Source organism: Anneissia japonica, unplaced genomic scaffold (genome assembly GCF_011630105.1).
Source record: "Anneissia japonica isolate Jap-2015-1 unplaced genomic scaffold, ASM1163010v1 scaffold288084_len154654_cov141, whole genome shotgun sequence".
Lineage (NCBI taxonomy): Eukaryota > Metazoa > Echinodermata > Crinoidea > Comatulida > Comatulidae > Anneissia > Anneissia japonica.
In genome coordinates, this window is record NW_022705729.1 from 79,990 (window position 1) to 100,359 (window position 20,370).

The window sequence follows — 20,370 nt, forward strand, 5'->3', positions numbered from 1 at the left end:
ATTTTCTGAGGAATTACTTTCTCAGTTTACCGTATAAAACGTGTTATCGCTTAATATCCACGTACAATCAATAAATAAATAATGGTTTACGAAACAAAAAAATAATTTAGCTTTAATTTAATACCAAATCCGTTAGACTTTGATCACGAAAAAAGTTTAAAAATACGATTCTTGTCACTTAAATTGATTTTTGCGGCGGATGAACACATCGATACCAAGCGAGTTATACATCAAAATGTAGCTGATTCATAGCCTGATAACATGCAAAAGAAATTATTCCGCTAGCTGTAATGGATATTGTGCGATCGTATTTTGAAAACAAATAGGGGTTTTCCAAAGATTTGTTTGCGCGTAAAAATCGGCTCGCCGGCTTTTGACAACTCATTTTAAAATCGTCTTTTCTCTGCAAATACTTCATCAATATTGTTAAAAAATGCATGTAAGTAAAGAATAAAGCCAGTTCTTTCAAGATATCTTATTTTTATTGACATACATTCACAATGAGTATTTTATTCTCAACATCAAAATCATGTCATTTCATCAAATTTCATGAATATTTCCGGACTGTGGTAATGCAAAACGGGTTTCATTGGGATACCTAATACTAGCAAAGGAAAATATCATGTCGGCCGTTTTTATGTGTGATAACAGAACCTAAAATCGAGGTAAGGCTAGGCCTAGCCAGCAGCGTTGGATAGGCTAATGTTTTCGGCGCCTACGATATTTCTTCTCACGACCTATCGCAAAATCAAAAATGAAAAATTCATCCGCATTTATTTTTTGTGTGGAACACAAAAAATCAAATTTCAGTCTTATTTTTTTATTTTTTTTTCATTCTTAGGAATGTCTAAATTCAGTTAAACTAGCAATTCCGTATTATATTTATAAATCTTTATAACATTATACAAAAATTAGATTTTTCTTAAAAATTGAAATTTTGCCGGGAATGGGGCTTTAATAGTTTGCATAGACCATTTATATTTGTAAAAAAAAAACAAAAACCAATCAATCATCATTTATTGCAAAATCAAAACCTATAATACACAAAAGTGAAAGTACATAAATCATATCTAAAGAAAAATGTCTAATACATTATAGTGAAATTTCTTGTGTAGCGCCCTGAAAAGACTTATAAAGTATTATAGAAATACACTGCCACTATAATTGACAAAAGAAAAAAAAATTTTAATCAATACATCAGTTTATCAAATCCATTATTCATTTATTATGGAAAATAATAATATGTGCAATAATCTGAGCCATGCCTTTGGATGACATCACATCATGACCATATATAGGCACATCATGAATGTAGACAGGCATACAACAGAGCTTAATTCAAAATCAGTATCCTGATGAAGCAATCAAGAAGACAGAAAGCTTTGGACAACTGGCGAATAATACTGAAAGCCTATTTACACAGAGTTCTCAGCATCAAATATTTTTTTATTGAAAAAAACTGTCGCGTGACAAAAAATTCTAATTAATCACAACTCCGGTCATTCTTCTATGAATGTACACTACTGCAGAACAAGCCATGAATATTGCGTATGTCACGGCTGTTGTCGCATGGTGTGTAAATAGATTGCACTGCATGATAGAATATTTTTGTCATTGTTGCGTGCCACTGGCATGCTCTATTAAAATCGGCCCTGACTTTGAAAGGTAACATTATTTATTACATTGCTAAATGAAAAAAGAGCATTGTAATCATGTCAATATATGATTATGAAACTTGAAAACGTAAAAAATGTTACATGACTAACCCTTTCTACGACTCAGCAAAGTTACCCTGAACTTTGAAAATGACTTTTTGTAAAAACAACATCATTATGCGGACTGAATCAAGCAAACAGGACGACAGTGATTCACGCTCTGTACACATTGATACACCTGTCTGAATTATTTCAAACTATTTGATTAAGCAGACACTTAAGTGTCAGTCCAACACGTTTATGTGATAGCACACACACTTAGCACTTAACGTACAATATGTAGCAACCAATCAGTCAGACTAACACTTTTTGATTGACCGGGATGGACTGGTGTGAAAATCAGTCGGAGTCCTTAAAATATGGTTATGTCATGCCATCTTGGATGGAGAATAAGGTGAATGTTTTAAATAGCAAATAAACCAATTTCTTTTTTTGAGGCTGGGGTGGAGATGCCAAATACAAGTCTTCATCTAATTAATGACCATAAGTTATGTATAACATATCAAAAAAATGTTTTCTGTTCTACCTCTGCAACCTGGCTTTAAGAGGGCTTTTAATTGAAGGGATATATAGGGAAGACCTCTATCTGTGACTTTCCCATCACAAATCACTGTATGTATCACATAAAACATAATACCGTAATGTAATCAGATCTTAAGTTAAAGCTTTGTTTTATATTGTACATTTTTGGCTTTTGGATGAAATAAACGTTTTGTTGAATTGAATTGAATATTAATTATTTCCAGCTAATTTAGTGGTCTATTCATATTCAATATTGAAACAGTATCTGTTGCTTCTTGGGGACCAGATTCAACACTGAGCTTGTACACTAAGCACAAGCTCAGTGGTCTAGTGGTCATGACACCATGCTAGTTATCTGGAGGTTGTGGGTGCGATTCCCATCCGAATCACACATTTTTCACAACTATTCGAGAACTTACTGAGTATTCGGTACAATAACACATCAGGTAGGGCAAAACATCACTCCTGATATTTTTCTGATGCAAACACACATCAAAAAATAGAAATATTATTATTATTATTATTATTATTATTATTATTAAAAGCATATTAATAACTTCAATTCAAATATTGAATCTTGCTCTTCAATTAGCTTTTAAGTATTTGATGACCTACAGTATCTTAGAAATAAGTGTCATTCATTAATATTCACACTAACACCTGCTACTACACTCTTACTCACTAATCTAATCACTGACTATTACACAAAGATAATACCTAATTAGCACACTCATCATTAATAATAATTAATTAATATCTCGTCTTACTTTACAATTGCACATCAGTGATATGTACACTGGACTTGCAAGTACTGTACTACTGTATGGAACTTGTATTACAGCCTTTCAGCTGCAACCCAAGGAGTGTAGCAATATCTGAGTTGAACCAGGCACCTAAAAGGTATGGCTTAGCTTTAACTGAGCTATGCTTTAATACCGAGATGTTTAGATCAGAAACTATTGAGCCATAAAAATGATTTTCCAATCCAAATTTAAGCTACTACCTGTAGTAAATTTGTTTTCAAAAAGTGGCGTTGTTACAGCATTTTTCCTGTTTCAAAGTTCAATGCTTAATCGCAGATCGTGACCTTATGAACCTAAAGTGAACTCTATGCTGACGCCATGAATATAGTACCACTGGTTTAGCCTCCTTTGGATGGTGATTCACTATGTTCGGTTATATACTATCCTCAACCCGTCTGAAATCCCGCCATCAAGCCTACTTGTACTGCCAACAAACATAGCCATTTCATATTTTCGCTTCAGGGTTCCCAAAATTGACAGCTAAATTCTTACTTCAACTTTGGGGTGGAGAAACCTGTCACAAAATTCAATCAGAAAGTGATCATATATTGTTAATTGATCCAATTTGACCGTGACCCAAGAGAGAAGGGGGTCGGGACATTCGACTTTCCTGTATAATTCATAACATGATGGCTGTCATGTGGAGTGATGTTTTTCTTGTAAGGTTATCCTGATGGAGGTCTATTTTTTAAAATTCAATTTCTTTGTTATGATGAATAATGACACTGTAAAATACATCAGTAGACGGTCCAAGGAAAAAACTACTGCACAGTGTAAATTGTGATCAGATAATAAATTAACTGACGGTAATTATACAATAGAGAGTTCATGGACAATTAATGTATTTTATTTATATTAAATAAAATCATAAAAGCCCCATTATTTCAGCCAACACTGTTAGGGCAACCCTAAAAAAATAAAGGGTTAAATAAATAAATATTGCAAGTCAAATTATGATGTAAGATTCCTTGTATAAAATGCTCACCAGGGCATCTAACAAACAGTTAACAATGATAACAGTAGATCAACCATCATTGTTAATATCAAGAACAGAAAGTAGAAGTGGAATCGAGAAATCAAGAACAGCAACCTGACAATTGTTTACCTGACAGTATAAAATAAATATCAACCCTCGAGAATTAAAGTGTTAAAGATTGCAAGCTAAAATGATGCTAAATTCATTTTATTATCATTTTTAAAAAACAGAAGGGCAAACAAACAATTTATTTTATTTGGCCCAATGCTCACCTAAGCAACATCAAAGAAAGTAAAGTGGAATTGTATACTTTGCAGTGTTTGATTTCTAGCTAGGCTTTCTGGAGAATCTGGGCTCAAAAACAATGTAAATTTGCATCATATGAAAACGTAAATTTTTGTAAAACCTATTTTTCACGATATATATTTTTCCTTGTATCAAAAAGTCAGAGAATGACTAATTATCAGCATTATTACAAACACTACATACTATACTTTTATTTCTTACACTTAGAATTACATAATAAAGTGACATATTATAAAAGGACACTAGGGGATGCATGCCCCTTAAAATTTTGCATCATTGAAAGCATTCCCACTTCATCTTCGTGATCTGTCCCCCTACCCCCACCCCATTTCAAAAGTACAAGGTATGCCATATAGCTACATAGCACTCAGGCAGAAAGACAGAGGACTTTGATCTATTGTAATTTGTAGAATTATTATTCAACAGAGAGAGCTATCAATAACAGAAAAGATGGTCAATAGACAATCAACTGTTGGTCAAGTGACTGCAATTATACAATACACAGTCCATGGTCAACAGACATTATTAAGTTAAGTTCAATCTAAAACATTTTCTTCATTAAATAATCAGACAGAAATGAAGATATGGACACAAAGAATACTTCCTGAATTGCTATTGGAAGTTCCATCGAAAGGTCAACCTTGTCATCCAATTTTCATATTTACTGCACCTACCCTCATGAGGTATCATTTTGAAGCTTGAATTATATACTTTCACATCAATTTTTATATATATTTTATATAATTATCGGTTTGAAGTATCGAATTTATGCATTTTACCAAAAAAAAACATAAAAATAACCCAAACCCACTGGCTTTCTTAAGTTCTTTGAAACGTACGTCCATAACTATGGAACTGCCCCTGTGTAAACCTTACTGAACAGTAGAACAAGTTTAGCTAAGATTATCAGGGGTTTATTTATGAATTTGAGTAGCAGGAGAAATTTGAAAGTAACAGGAGAGTAAATTAAAATAGGTCGGGGTATAGGGTGGGGGGACTGCCTATGCCCCCCCCCATCGGGGTCCAGGGGCAGAGCCCTGGTCGGGTGTCAAGGGAGGAAGCGCCATTGCCTCCAAGGTTTTAGAGCCCATTTGATGGAATTTCTCTACATCATTTTTTTTTAAAGTTTTCAGAATCAACTACTGAGCTGTAAAAAAGTTGATATTATTACATATTCTTCATACATAGGCCTAGCCTAAATAGATACTGTAAACCAGAAACTTTCGCGAATTGATAATTTCGGCCGTTTTCGCGAATTCAAACTATGAAAACGATAGTGGAGAATGAATTAGCTCTGTATGGCCAACAACCCCAACATTAAAATTGATAATGTATTTTTCCTCTTTAAAATTAAAATTGGAATTTCTGGTTCTGGGGACTCAAAGCAGCGATCATGTAGCGCCAATCCACATGTCAACGAATACATTTTTTTTTTTCTTTTAACCCAACTAACTATGTGAGGTGCCAAAAGATGTGTAATAGATAACTCTCATGTTTAATTGAGTCATTCAAGACGCTAAGCCAAATTTAAATCTTGACACCTCAGCCAGATCTAAAACTAGGGCCTATAGAGGCAGGACATATACCACTTAGCCAATGCCGATTAATTAATACATCAACTGGCAACTACAATTGTTTTTTTTTCTAAGTCAATTTATAGCCTTGTTTACACAGCCATTTGCTATCAGATAAGTAACACCGATGATCTCCAGTCGCGCGTCTACACGATAAAAAAATTTATCCGTTGTACGAGGAAGTCACATGATTAAAACTGACCTGAAAAAAATGTGTGCACTGCTGCTTGTTTTGAAACATTTTTTTTTTTTTTAAAGTTAAAAAATGTATGTAATTTATAAAAACATAATTTTTCAAATCATAATAATGGTATTCATACTGTTTATCAGCAGCGACTTCAAGGAATGACCCACACAAGTCAAACTACAGCTAATTTGCATAAAGATCACACCGGTGATTTATGTTAACGCTACTGCGATGCAGAGGTAACTGAGTATATCATCGCGGTTACTGATCCCTAATGCAGAGTTATAAACTCCATTTACACGGACACTTAACACCTATATCAACGGATAAACATGATGATCACGGTGATCTCTTGCCGTGTAGACAAGGCTTATGATAAATTGATGATAATATACTTGTAATTTACGTAAAATATTTATTGTCAAAAATGAAGTTTGCGTTTCATTAAACATGGCTTTATACAGCATCACATTAACAGTTAATATTCTAATGTTTTTTGTGGGCTTTTTAAAAACTATAGGAACCTATAATTACTTTTTATTGGTGTTTCTTTTGACATTAAGTGGTTTATAAAATTCGCTTTACAAGTTGATTTATTATTATTTTTATTGATAAGATGTAAGAAAAGTGGAGCCTTACAAACTATGACTCATTTTTGCCGAGACTCACTAAAATACTTTGTTATCTAGCCAAGAATAAAATTAAACATCATCCAATATATAAAGAATGTGCAAATTTGCAACCAAACATTTAACAGCAAGGATACAGATTTGAACTAATCAGGATATCCCCGGCCAATTAACAATGTCTCATACAAAACATTCAACGTTCCCACATCCCCTTCAAACTCCCTACTGTCAGATGAGATCTGACTCGGTGCCAATAGTCAAATCCAGTTATTTAAACCAGACGAATTCTGACTCATTCAAAGTCGCAATTGCCAAAGCATCAACAATTGAACAAACGGGTGCTATATTCGATTGCCTACAGGGCAATAAAAACTTCTGATATCAATTAAAGAAATCTTTGGAGATGGTTCGCAGATATGCTTGCGGTGACTAAGGATTCGTGTTGATTTGAAATCATAAATTAGGAAATTGTTTGACCTATCAACCTTATTTTGCCTTAAAAAAAACACCTTTGTGTGATAAATTCATCAAACATTCAATCAAAATACAAAATTACTCATTAAAAAAGATCAAATATTAAGTAAACTTCTAGTGCGACAGATCATGTTTTTTCTGATAAACACGCTAATCTTAAACTACTTACGGTACCTGAAAATTTAGGGGTCTTATGTAAGCAATTGGTTCTTATATTCCTTAGCTATGCATTTCATTTATATAATTAATATATAACTTACTGGTATCCTGTTTTTACTCCTAAATGCGGCAACTTGTTTTAAAAGTTCATCATCGGCTGCCGTTGGTACTGAAAACTGCAACGAAAAAGAAAATATATTTACGAAAATGTATGTGATACAGTACACATCAATAAGCCACCAGACAAACAATATCATATATCTGTCTTTAAGACACGTTTGATATTGTAGAGTTTCAGACATGGAAAACATATGATTTGTTTAATCAGATATGCGTCAGAACAAGCATACACTGGAATTTTTCAGTGTGAGATACGCCAAGGACAACCCATAAAAGTCTGAAGTCTTATTTCCAGTGAGGTGATGGTGGTGAATTAACCAGTTCACCGGGACACAATCCCCTTACTATATACCAAATAGGGTATTGCATTTTTTAACATGCACTATCAAAGTTTGAAGTTGAGTTACTTCAGACTCTCAACAGGCATAAAGTTATAAAGTTACATAACTTGTTTGATCAGATATGTCTGAAACAACATACACTATCAAAGTCTGAAACATTTATCAACAGTCTGACAAACATCCTAACAAAAAAAATGTGATATGCCTAAATATGGTCATGATGACATCACATCATGACCATATATAGGCACATTATTACAATATATGGGCATACAACAGTATGTCAAAGAAAATGTGATAGTGTTGACATTATATTCTAGTCTATGCCACACTGTGTTGGCTGCAAATTGGTATATCCTACTGTATCCTTTGGTAGACCTTATAAAATTACCAGTCTGTATAGATATACAAGTCATATATTTACATTCTATTTTTTTAAACAAAAAGGACGAATAATCATTACTGTATGATGACTGGTACATAAATTTGATATTTAATTTCAATGTCACTTGCTGTAAGAAATTTAATATAAATTTCAACGTCTATTAAAAATTACTTGACTATTAAAAAACAATCAGAATGTTAGCAGCTCCTCAGTTTTATAAAAAAAGAAAGTTAATTACACTGATTTCGTGACAGCAATATAGCGGGACCTTGCATTGATAATTAGTAGACTGAGGGGCATTTGTATCATTAATGATTTTTGACAGTTACAAATATAATAGTTGATAGGTAACTCCTACGCTTAATGGGAGTGAAATTATAGGAGGGAGGAACGAAGTAAATGGGGGAAAGTGAAGGGCTTAGGTGACATGATTTTATGAGTATAATCTTTTCTTATACTTATATAAACAAATAGATATACTAATGACAATAATATTGCACAAATATGAACTTGATGTTATAATAATATCAAGCCTTCAACGAAATGTTCCTTATTTTCAGTTCAAGTATGAAAAAAAAAAAGAATTCGAAACCTTTCGCTATCAAAGTAATTGTATCATACCATTAGACCACAGAGACCTTATGGTATATGCACAGATCTAACCCCCAGGCACTTTGATACAACTGAATGAAACGCTCACATATAGTGAGGCTAAAGTTAAGCTGGAACAGCTTGTAGGTTGCAGCTTGGAAATCTAATTAAATAATATTCAAATTAGGTTTTCTGTGTAGCACCGCGAACACAATATAAACAAATAGTTAAGTAATGATTAGATAAATAATATCTGATACTTACTACACTGGGATATGTTTCACAAAAGGTATAATGCTCATTGATTCTGCTAATCCTCCAGCTTTCTGTTGGAATTCCCTAAAAATATAAAAATAAATGTTTTTTATAAGCACACCACACTGACCCTATATCCACTTCATTAATAACAGTAAAATTTAATGAAAAAAATGATACTTCATAGATATCTAAATGATCATTGATACATTCTGTACTTGAGCTTATCAAATCAATGACATAGTGGAAAATCTAATTAAACATAAAGTACATATGTGGTCTCACCACGAAATGAGATGCATCGTTGGTGAAATCATTTTGAGATAATCACCAAAATAGGTCAAAGTCAAAATTTTACACAATTTTGATTTTAATGTTTTTGAATAACTTGATATTTATATTTAAAGACTGTATACTTTTTTTAAGTGAATTTTCTTACTAAAACAGTGTTCTCTGTGCATTTTCAGTAATTCTAGTCCTATTATTTGTACAGGTTAGTTTATCTTGGAGGCCGATTTTCTCAAAATGTGGTTCTCTTCAACATAATATTTAAATGCTCACATTTCTGGATCTACATATCCTAGTGAAGCCATTCAAAGACCAAATTAAAGCTTATAATGTGATCTACCCAAATATAATATTAACTCAATTTATGATATTTTAACCATGAGACTCATTTTGTGGTGAGGCCTCACATATAGAGGATAAGGTTTAACACAGGGAAATTCTTTGATAAAGATTTGAGCCAATAATTTACCTGACGTCGAAGTTCTGCTACTGGGTTGAACACCGTCCAACCATCGTCACTATGATATTCTTTATATTCAAAGGCAAACAAAGCCTATGAAGAAATAAAAATGTTTCAAAAGGTCATTATCAAATAGGTCAAAGTTGTTGCAAGTGACACAGAGTAATGTCAAGTAATTGTCAAAGGTTATAATATATTGAATTTATTCAATATGAGACAAAACCTTATAAGCCTAAGTGTCAAAGGTTCAAAGGTTAAATGTCACAGGTGATATGAGATTGTAAGGTCATTAATTATTGTATTATATAATGAAAAAAGACAAAGTTTCAGTATTACTTGTTTATTGTCCATTTAAACATGAAAATATATCTCAATATAATTTAAATATCATTAATTTATATCTGCTCAGTGCTATGGTGATCATAAGTAGTAGTAGAAATAGAATACCCTCTGCATACATGTTTACAAGCCTTTCAATGAATGAATTCAAACATCATAACAAAGAATTGAATATATGCTGGTAGTATAGCAACAACAATAGGTTGCCATCATTCTACAGCTAAGATACAGTAACTATAATGTATGAATAATACTATTTACTTGTTATAGAATTAAAAGTGGTTACGAAACTGGGTTATTTAGGCTGTCAATACTTATTTAGCGGAGACAAAATGATGGTCGCTACCATTAAATTATCTCTTGGTACCAGAGACTGCACTTACTCCCATATGAATTAATATCAAAATTTTGTATGGAAAAATTTTTCCCCTAGGATTTAAAGGAAAGTTACTAAATAGAAATATGACTCCGGGTTTTATTGGCTTATCCTTGAAAATAATTCTTGATTCCAATCTATAAAATATATAAATTCAATCAAATCAGATTAGGTCATTGGTATAGTTTGTTGGGTTCGAATCACTGTGGAGACAATATATTTAATTAATTAATTTAAAAAGTAAAAAAATAGGTATAACAGCAATAATAAAATAATAACAAATAAATATATAATATTAAGTATTAACTATGATATAATATCAATGAAAGAATAAAAAACAACAACAATAATAATAATAATAATAATAATAATAATAATAATAATAATGAACAAATAACAATAACAATATTCAGTAGGAAAATAACTTTATTAGGTTTTGTTAACAACTGCATTAAAAAAAAGCTGTAGTGTGGAAGACCCTATATTATTTACAAAAACAACCTATTTGGGGGTTACAGCCAGGTTTAAGTCTGGATAAATTATATCAGCAAAAACCAACAGTGTTGATGACTTTACCATAAATTGTTCAAGTCAACAATAATAATATCAATATTGTGTTATGCATTTTACCAAGGATGCTAAACACATTAAGTAATGTAATGAGTGTAACGGCACAAACTTACTTTACTGATCAAGAATACATTTGGCGTTTATAATTTTATAATCAACACACATTAAAAAATCATATTATATACTTCAATACCCACAATTATAACCATTAGTTCAGGATAGAGGATCAAAATATAATCTACAAAAATGATCTGATCGATATTTGAAAAACACGCTGAAATGATTTTGTAGGAATTACCGCCCAAGAGGAAACGACTGGCGTACGTCAAGACTGCAATGGGTATCCAGGAAACAAGGAAGTAATACGTACATGGTGTTCCCAAAAACAGGAAACCGATAAAAGAAACTTGTCACTTATTGGTCTAGCGACCGTTTAAAAAAAAATTGTATATCTTTACAAGTTCTTCTTCAATAACTTGGACTAAAGAGAATAAAATTTTGTATACACGCCAAACAAATCACTCTCAACAAATCATGTTTCTGAGATAATGGCCAAAACATGATTGGAATGTCAACATTTTCAAAATCTATCTTACTGCAGAAAACTATATACACAGGCTATCTATACATCATGCTATGTTGTTATTTCCCGAACCTTTGACGTTAAAACAATATTTTTTAACGACTATGAGTTTGTGAATTCCCTGATGAGGCTGATTTCTCCAATACTGTTACTTAAACCGCTGTATATATGTTTAAACCCCTATAACTTCGCAACGAAACATCGGATTAAATGATGACCATTTTATAACTTTCATTTTACTGTTCAACAATTTTAAGAAATCAATTTTTGCTAGGCGAGACTAGTTTGGCTTGTCTTTGCCACCTATAATTTAGAATTTAGTAAAAACATTTGTTTGCAGAGTACTCTATCACTTTTAAATTTTTTTCAAATGAATACACTATGCCAACTGTAATGTATACATATAAAAAGGTTCTTACTGCTTTATTTGAAATCGGGAAAGCAAATTGGTTTAGTTTATCATTTACAAGTCTCCTCGAGTGCTTCTCTTGTTTGTGTGCAAACCTCAAGTTCCTCATATCCTACAAAAGAAAAAGTGAAAAAAAAAAAAAAATGTTTTTTTTTTTTAATAAACTGAAAGTGACATTACAGCTTTCTGATGCAGATGAAGAGCCCTCAAGTCTTCAAGCATTTAACTCTCATATACCGTTTTGTTTTTATGTAAAACTTCCTTTTTGGAGTGTAGAAGCATTTGAAATTTAAAAGTGCAGCATGAACTTGAGAGAATGAAACCATCCTCAAAACTGCAGCTTGCCTGCACTAAATCAACATGCAGATTTATGTTAATAAACTATGATCATCAGCAACAAACTTCCTCATATATTACATAAACAAAGTCCCTGGTAATAGTCAAAATTAAATTAGTTTGCTTTTAATTTATGTCCAGACTATTAAATTTTATTTGAAAAAACATGTGACATGCCTAAATATGGTCATGATGACATCACATCATGACCATATATAGGCACATCATGACTATATATGTGCATACAACAGTTTTTTTTTGTAAAGAAAAGATGATAGTCTTACTTACTTGTGATTCTGCAAAAAATTCCAGTGACATGTGATTTTGTGTTTTGATAAAAATTAATTATTCTATTAAGACTATTCTTCTCAAAATACTAGCTGTTATTAACTTTATATACTGTATCTTTTTACTTCTTTTATTTTTTTATTTCTTTTTTTTTATTATTATTAATTTTTTATACAAATAAGAGTTCATTTTATTTTCTGATTTACTGTAACAGAAATTTTAAGTTTGAGTTTTGATGATCTTCTTTAGTAAGTATTATTTTTAAATGGAATAAGGGTCACTCTGGGGTCATTTTGCTTCTATTGAGGCATAATTTCCTAATGATATTTTGATGAGGGTGGGTATTAGATGGAGGTTGTCTTGTCAATTGCTTGAGTGACATTTATTCTTGTACTTAAGACCTTGTTATCTTTATATAATAATTCCCAAATACTGTTTAGCGCACAAAAAACTAATAACATTCAATGCCACAACATCCGACCAGATACCCATTTATACTCCAGGGTAGAGAGAGACAAGCGTAGATAAAGTGCCTTGCTTAAGGACACAAGCGAGAACTTCGAACCCCTGACCTCAAGGTTGGGAGTCCAAGCCACAATTGATGCACCAACTACTTGTTTTTAGTATTTATGTCGTAAATTTTGGATGTACCTTCATCATGTAAAGTGTGCCAACTGTTTAAAAAGTGTTGTTTTCTAATAAATAATAATTATTATTTATTATTATTACATAATTATAACAAGTTTGTATATTGAAATTGTGCAGCTTCCAATTAAGGTAATATTTTACTTCATCATTATAACTCTAATTAAGATTTATGATATTAATTGCAATGAAAATATCAAGAACAAAACTCATTTGATGTTTTTTCATGGTCGAGAAACAACTTGAAAGTAGTTAACATTCAAAAGCTAAAATAAACATTCTGTTTTTGCTGCTCAATTCGTTTCAAAGTCCCCATGTACAGAATCGAATCAGGAAACTTGACAACATTACTGCGTGGAATTAATTTATCCTTACAGAACACACGCTCCGAACTTGTCAATCTTGGCATCATGTTTCCTATATGCATAACCTACTTATTAATGTGTTTATTAGGAAACATTTTTAAGCAAAAATTCATGAGCCTTTCAAATTCACAACTTGTAAAGAGATGAGGTTACATCTTAATAATGGTTTTATGCCCATATTTTGTCATGATGTGCCTATGGTCAGATTGTGGTGTCATTATGACCATATATAGGCATGTCAAATATTTTGCCAGATAAAATTTGAGTCTGGACAGGACTTAAAGATGTATTGTCCCATACAAGTACAAAAAAAAAATCATAAAAATATTTTTTGAAATTAACTTGTCCATTTTAAAGTAACATAAAAGTTATCAACTTGAACATAGAAATTAGTGTATTTAAAAAATATCTACCCATCAGTTTACAGTGAAAAATTATAGAAACACTTCCAGTCACTGGAAGTGTTTTATTTTTATATTATTTTTATTATAATTTCTTGGTTTAAAAATCAGTGTACACATTTTTTTAATTCAATAATTTGTATGCACAATTTGTATGATATCAATATGAGCAAGTTTATTTCAAAATTATTTTTTATGATTTTTAGACATTAGAGCCAGGGACAATACATCTTTAAGAAAAATTGTAGAGATTGATTTTAATGCTTCAGATAGACACAAGTGACAAGGAAATACAAACTTAAGCTACACATCCTTCTAAAAATGAATATAAACAATAATTTAAATTTAAAAAAAAAAAATCTCCATCTATATCACCTTTTTTATTTACTAAATTGTTTACTCACCTTGCAGAAAATCTCTAGACCATACGAGTTCTCACCTCGACTAGATACGCCACCGACTTTCTCGACTCTGTGAATAGCTCCAAGGGGTACATCCAGTATAAACTGTGGATCCTAAACAACAGAATTGGTAAGGAAAACAATAGAAATTAGGCAGCGGATATTGTTACACCAGTTTCAAGCTAATTCTTGATTCTGATTGGATATTTGTGTATCATCGGTCAATAATATCAACAAGTTTTCCACTCAGAAAAACCTTAAAAGTTGTGTAACAATAGCAACAGACAGATAGCTGCTTATTGAGAATTGGATTTAGTTCGATTTAATTGTTACACCAGTCTCAAGCTAATGCCTGATTCTGATTGGATATTTGTGTATCATCCCAATCAGAAAAAGTTACAATAATGGTGTAACAATAGCGATGCAGACAAACAGCTGCTATTGAGGATTCGATTCAGTCTTTTAATTTGGAAGTGAACAACAAATGAGCATGGTTTGAGCATGCTCATTAAAGGCAGCCAGACAGTAAATATTAGCCTTGCCAAGTCTATTGTACAGCAACATGTACTACAGTAAGCATGCAATTGTAATATATTTTAGAAACAAAACATTTATAATTTAATCTACAAAATGTGTGCATTATAACCGATAACAACAATAACATCAACAATTACCTGCAGCATCAACAATATTAAACATCAATAGCAACATCAACAAAATACTCACCAGTAAACAACACAAATTACAATAAAAATTGCAACATCAAAAAAAAAAAAAAAAACTCATAACACATTGTAATTTCCAATAAAATAAAATTCTCATTTATCTTGGACACGTTCAAAGCTTGGAAACTATGCAAAATATCAGATATTTTTCAGAAACAACAGACAAGTTTCATCAGACTTTCTTGAAGTACAGAACACTGAAGATACATAATTTGTTTGATCATACAAAGGAATCTGATCCAACATCATCTGTCTCACAAATTTCATAGTTTATGCCAGGCTTATGGTCTGTATGCTCATCATAGTTTAGGCACCTTTCTAGTTCTTACCCGATCCTGTTCTGTCCCACTGAAGTAAAGCTTGTAATTTGTTATAGTTAGTGAACCCCTGATGGCTTCCTCTGTAAATGGGCAGAGATACGTCACATCTTTAGCTGTAAGAAGAATAATAAAGACTTGTTGATGATAATTTTTTTTTTTTTTGAAAAACAGGATATGACAATGCTAAGAGAAAAAGAAGCAAAAGGAAACTTTAATATCAGAATTCATCCATGCATGGATGTTAACGGCGGTTAGATAAACACGAGATCAAAAGAGGAGCCACCCGGTTCACTTCCCCTGGCTATGAATCAGACTGACACGTGAAAAAAAAAAACAATGTTGTTTACGTACGCACTTGCTTCTGGTAGCTTTCTCATAGTTTTTGAGAGTTTTTATGATTTTCACAATCAACCATGCCTTGGTTAAAATCAAGGGTCTCAAATAATTAGCACTCTATTCCCTATGACTCGGATAAGGCATTAAGGATACCTAGTGATCAGCTCTCTAATCCAAATGCCACATAAGACTTGGTTTTATAGAATATCACAGAACTTTAAATGAGCAGCTTTCCTCGGCTCATAGCCTCACACAGAGACTTGCTTTACACAGAGTATTGAGGGTCCGAGATTGAATATCATCCCTACTGTACCTTCACAAAATACATTGTTTTCAAATGAACAACATTGATATGTTTCTAAATTCTGATAACAACGTAAAAAATCAATAACGCCAATCACATTAAGTGCAATCTTTACGAAAGTTTCATATTAGTCATGGGATTAGAAAGTACTGTATACTGTACAACAAACAAGACTAAATAAACAGCTTAATAATAACACCATAAATCAAGTTGCTCAGTACAGTAAAAACATTATTCAATAAACATGAGTCAGTAAAGTATTCTAAAATCAAAGATACAAAATTTTTGTTCAGTGATATCAGACAAGAAATTTACTGTTGGTGTGTTTGAGACAGACATCAGACAATGGTTGAGTGGGAGTCACTGTTCAGTCCAGACACATCAGATATTGTTGGTAACAGATCTAGGGGTCTACAGTACAACATTAAAGGGGGGAACCATGTGAACTACTATTAAACTCTAAAGCTCTCGCCTCACTATCAAATTTTAGGTGAAAAATTTGTGTTATATATGGGCATAATGGTGTCAAATTATACCCAAATATGGACATATTTATTTTTTACCTAAAATTTGATAGTGTGCAACATTAAAAGGAACAGAGCTGTGTGAACCACTATAAAGCTACTTGAGGATATTTCCCACACGATTAAAATCGTATCAGGTGCTGATGCTTAGTATATTTTTATATTTGGCCTAATATATGGGCATATTGTAGTTTCAAATTATACCTATACTGTATATAATGACATTTACTTTTTAACTAAATTTTGACAGTAGGACAGAGCTTATAAAAAACAGTAGGCATAGCTTGTGGAAGTGAGCTACTGAAAAAGATATCCCTGGTTAAGAATTTCAAGCACTTTGGATGACTTTTCTGATAAAATACATTTATTGTTTAATTTCAATGAGGTGATAATGGTGTCTGAAATCTGAAGTACCAGTTTTAGGTTAAATTGTTTTGTTTTTCCCACAATATAATGAGTGTGACCTCACTGGTCTTTTACGAAAGAGCATCCGAGTAGAGACACATTAGTGGATAGCATACCTTTCAATGTTAATGAAAATCACAAATAAAACAACAAAATAGAAGACGTACAGAATAGAAGATTTACAAAATAGAAGACGTACAGTTTTATTTGTGCTGTTCATGGCTTCAACAAAATAGTCTGTCGATTTGTATCCATTTTAAAAGGTTTAACATATTTCATTTTTTTTTTAACATAATTAATTAGTAATTTGATTACGTCAACATAATGTCAATGATTGCTGAATGTCGAAATCAGACGTCTACAAATACCAGTACCAGTAAAAATAAATATCTTGAAGTTGAATTTTAAAGTGAGTAGGCTAATCTAGCTGCATTTGCCAATGCAATTTCTTAAAATCATTTAATTTCACAATTAAATATGATGCTCATATATAAATTATAAATATCAAAAGATCATCATTTACAAAAGGGTTTTACAGATAAGTTATTTAAGTTTAAACTAAAGTGTTATTTAATTTCAATATCAAGATTCTGTTATTGTTAAAAAAGTAATGTCATGTTAGATAGCCGACTACTTCAATTTTCAAACATTTCTTCAGGATGGAGATAAGACACTATTTCCCAGGCTTGAAGTTGTAGCAACACATGCTGTAATTTGCCACCCACCACTATTAATAACTGCAAGCTGAGGGGAAACCAGACTTCCCAATGATAGCACGTGAACAGATTAGCTAAATGTGTGCAAGGAGGGGGTCCCTAAATGCTTCCCTAATAGAAAATGCTGAAAGCAAACAAATTATGTTAAAGCAGTCAAGAATCAACTTCTTTTGCAAGCTAGAATCCACTCACTTACGTTCCCCCATTAGCGTAACCTCCCTTTTTCCCAATTCTTAGATAAGCCACTGACTAGCAATATTTATTCATACAGATATCGCAGGCGCTTCAAAGCAATGGGCCTGTCACTGATTTGCTCACTATCTATTTCACTGGACTATGCGCCGGTAAAGTCAGTGGACATTTGTGGCCATTACTCAGCTAAATACCAAGTACTATATGTGTAGTGCGGTTTGAAGCAATTTTTTTTCATAATCAATTACAATTGTCTTAATTATTAATACAATTTTAAGTTGAATATTAAGGCAGCTCTATGATTATAAATTCTTATGTAAGATGAAAACCTGATTTCGTGAATGTGGCTTATGAACAAATTAAAAAAATCAACACACTGCGCATGAAATTAAATGATAACATTTTAGTCTATTCTTGGATTATCTGACTTGCAAAAAACTGGCGAAATGTAGCACAAAAAAAAAATGTGGTGGAAATAGAAAAAAAAATATAAATATAATAATTTATTAATTTTATACCCTACTTTTTGTACTGCATTTAAGGGAGGACAGGCAAAATAGGGCCTGCTTGGATTGGATTGGATCGGAATTACCCTTCCATAATCGTAGCTTGTGAATCTTAAATGCTTGGTTAAATACTTAATAGTTTAACACTATTGAATTACATCAAAGACTCCGATCAAGGAAGCATGAACTTTGAAAAAAAAAATGGTGCCAACCTTCCATTGTTCAAGAGTATTGAAACAATATTTTTGTCCTTTTTTATGAGGTATGCCCCAAGTGACTAATTCAAGAATAAAATAAAATGTGAGGTACCTGAAGACAAATAAAACTATTCGATGTTTGCGAGTGTTTGCCCATTTTTGGGGCGAAAATACTTGAATGCTTTGGCATCTCGCCCATCAAATATTCGTGTAACTCTGTGACGCTTCCCAATTAAATTCTTTTCCTGAAGTTAAAATGTAAGAATTGATCATAATGTATCAGCGAAATATATAACAAAGGGAGTTTGAACTTGATGATTAATGTCAAGGCATGCCTTGTAATTCAACCTATAATCTAATGCTTAACTCGTTAGGTTCAAGTAAAGACTGATTTATATCAAAAAATCTAATTAATTACTGTATATATAATCTTTGATATCAGATGCTGTTAAACTTGTGACAGTACTATATTTTGATAGATGGATTTACTGTAACACCAAAGATAACCCCCGGAAGTCTTTAAGACTATTTTCAAGTGGGGCTCATCTGGTGGTGATTGGGCAATACACCATCCCCTACTATTTCCCGAATAGTCTACTGCATTCAACGTGCACATGGGCCATAAATGCACACGGGACCAACGGCTTAAAATTCTCATCAAAAAAGACGGTGCGCTATCATAACTTGCATTTTAGCCCTCTAGATAAAACACAAGGACAGCAGCGATGGGAATTGAACCGGGGTCCTAGAGATCTCCACGTCTAATCTAAGCAGCTCTCATACTTTGTAATATTTGTTTTCATAATCAACGTCAGCCTGTCAGATTCCACATATTTTTATCACCATGAGCAACGAAGTATAATGAGAAAAAATATTCAAAGAATTTCAGCTAGTTAAACTATGTAGTTATTGTAGGCTGTCATTATTTCTTTTCTGTGAAACCAGTGTAATAATGGAGAACTTTTTCACACTGTCTTGAGTTTTAACGCAACTCTTTGTCAAATGACTAAAACCATTGTAATATATTTCAATAGTCATGACGATGTTCAGTGACGTTGCACTGTATGTCCTCAGCAGTTCAGCGGTGTTGCAGTTTCTGCAATGTATACAGTAACTGACTGAATTGGCTTCACCTGGCAGGGCCCCCGACTTCCGACCATTTTTAAGGGCATACTACATCATAATACACCTTTTGACGTCAAAACACAATTCAAAAATAACAATATCTCCGTCAGTTAATTACAAAGAGTTGTGCAATTTGAAATGTTCAGAATTACTTCATTTAATACGTCGAAATATACAACCGGAAATATATAAAGTATTTTATCTTCTTGTGCATTATGAAAAATACCTATAGTACGATACAAATAGCAATTTAATGAAATTCATGTATTTAATGACCATGTATGTAAATTCAATTTTGGTACAGTAGTTGAGAGGAAAAGCAAAAGGTTAAGAAAAACAGGAGAATGTATTAAGCAAAAAAAAAAAAAAAAAAAAAAAAAAACAAAAAAAAATAATAATAAAGATTTGGCAATTAGTATAGGACCAGGGCTGGGGAAAGTGCATGACCATGCAACCAGCAGATGGAGGCATCATGAACTTTCTGGAGGCATTTTTGAGGAATAAAAAAAAATAAATTTGAAT

The 20,370-nt window shown here is 32.2% G+C and overlaps 1 protein-coding gene across 2 annotated transcripts in view; it reads right to left on the reverse strand.

Moving 5' to 3' along the window:
• The window catches only part of LOC117105907 (myotubularin-related protein 2-like), a 55,049-nt gene that overhangs the window by 13,202 nt on the left and 21,477 nt on the right, over window positions 1-20,370 (reverse strand). For both annotated transcript variants that reach the window (XM_033247210.1, XM_033247211.1), the window contains exons 3-8: window positions 15,553-15,656; window positions 14,502-14,612; window positions 12,073-12,174; window positions 9,795-9,878; window positions 9,047-9,121; window positions 7,447-7,521 (exon numbers count right to left, since the gene is read on the reverse strand). In XM_033247210.1, coding sequence (XP_033103101.1) covers window positions 7,447-7,521; window positions 9,047-9,121; window positions 9,795-9,878; window positions 12,073-12,174; window positions 14,502-14,612; window positions 15,553-15,656 — 551 coding nt within the window. The remainder of the gene's footprint in view (window positions 1-7,446; window positions 7,522-9,046; window positions 9,122-9,794; window positions 9,879-12,072; window positions 12,175-14,501; window positions 14,613-15,552; window positions 15,657-20,370) is intronic.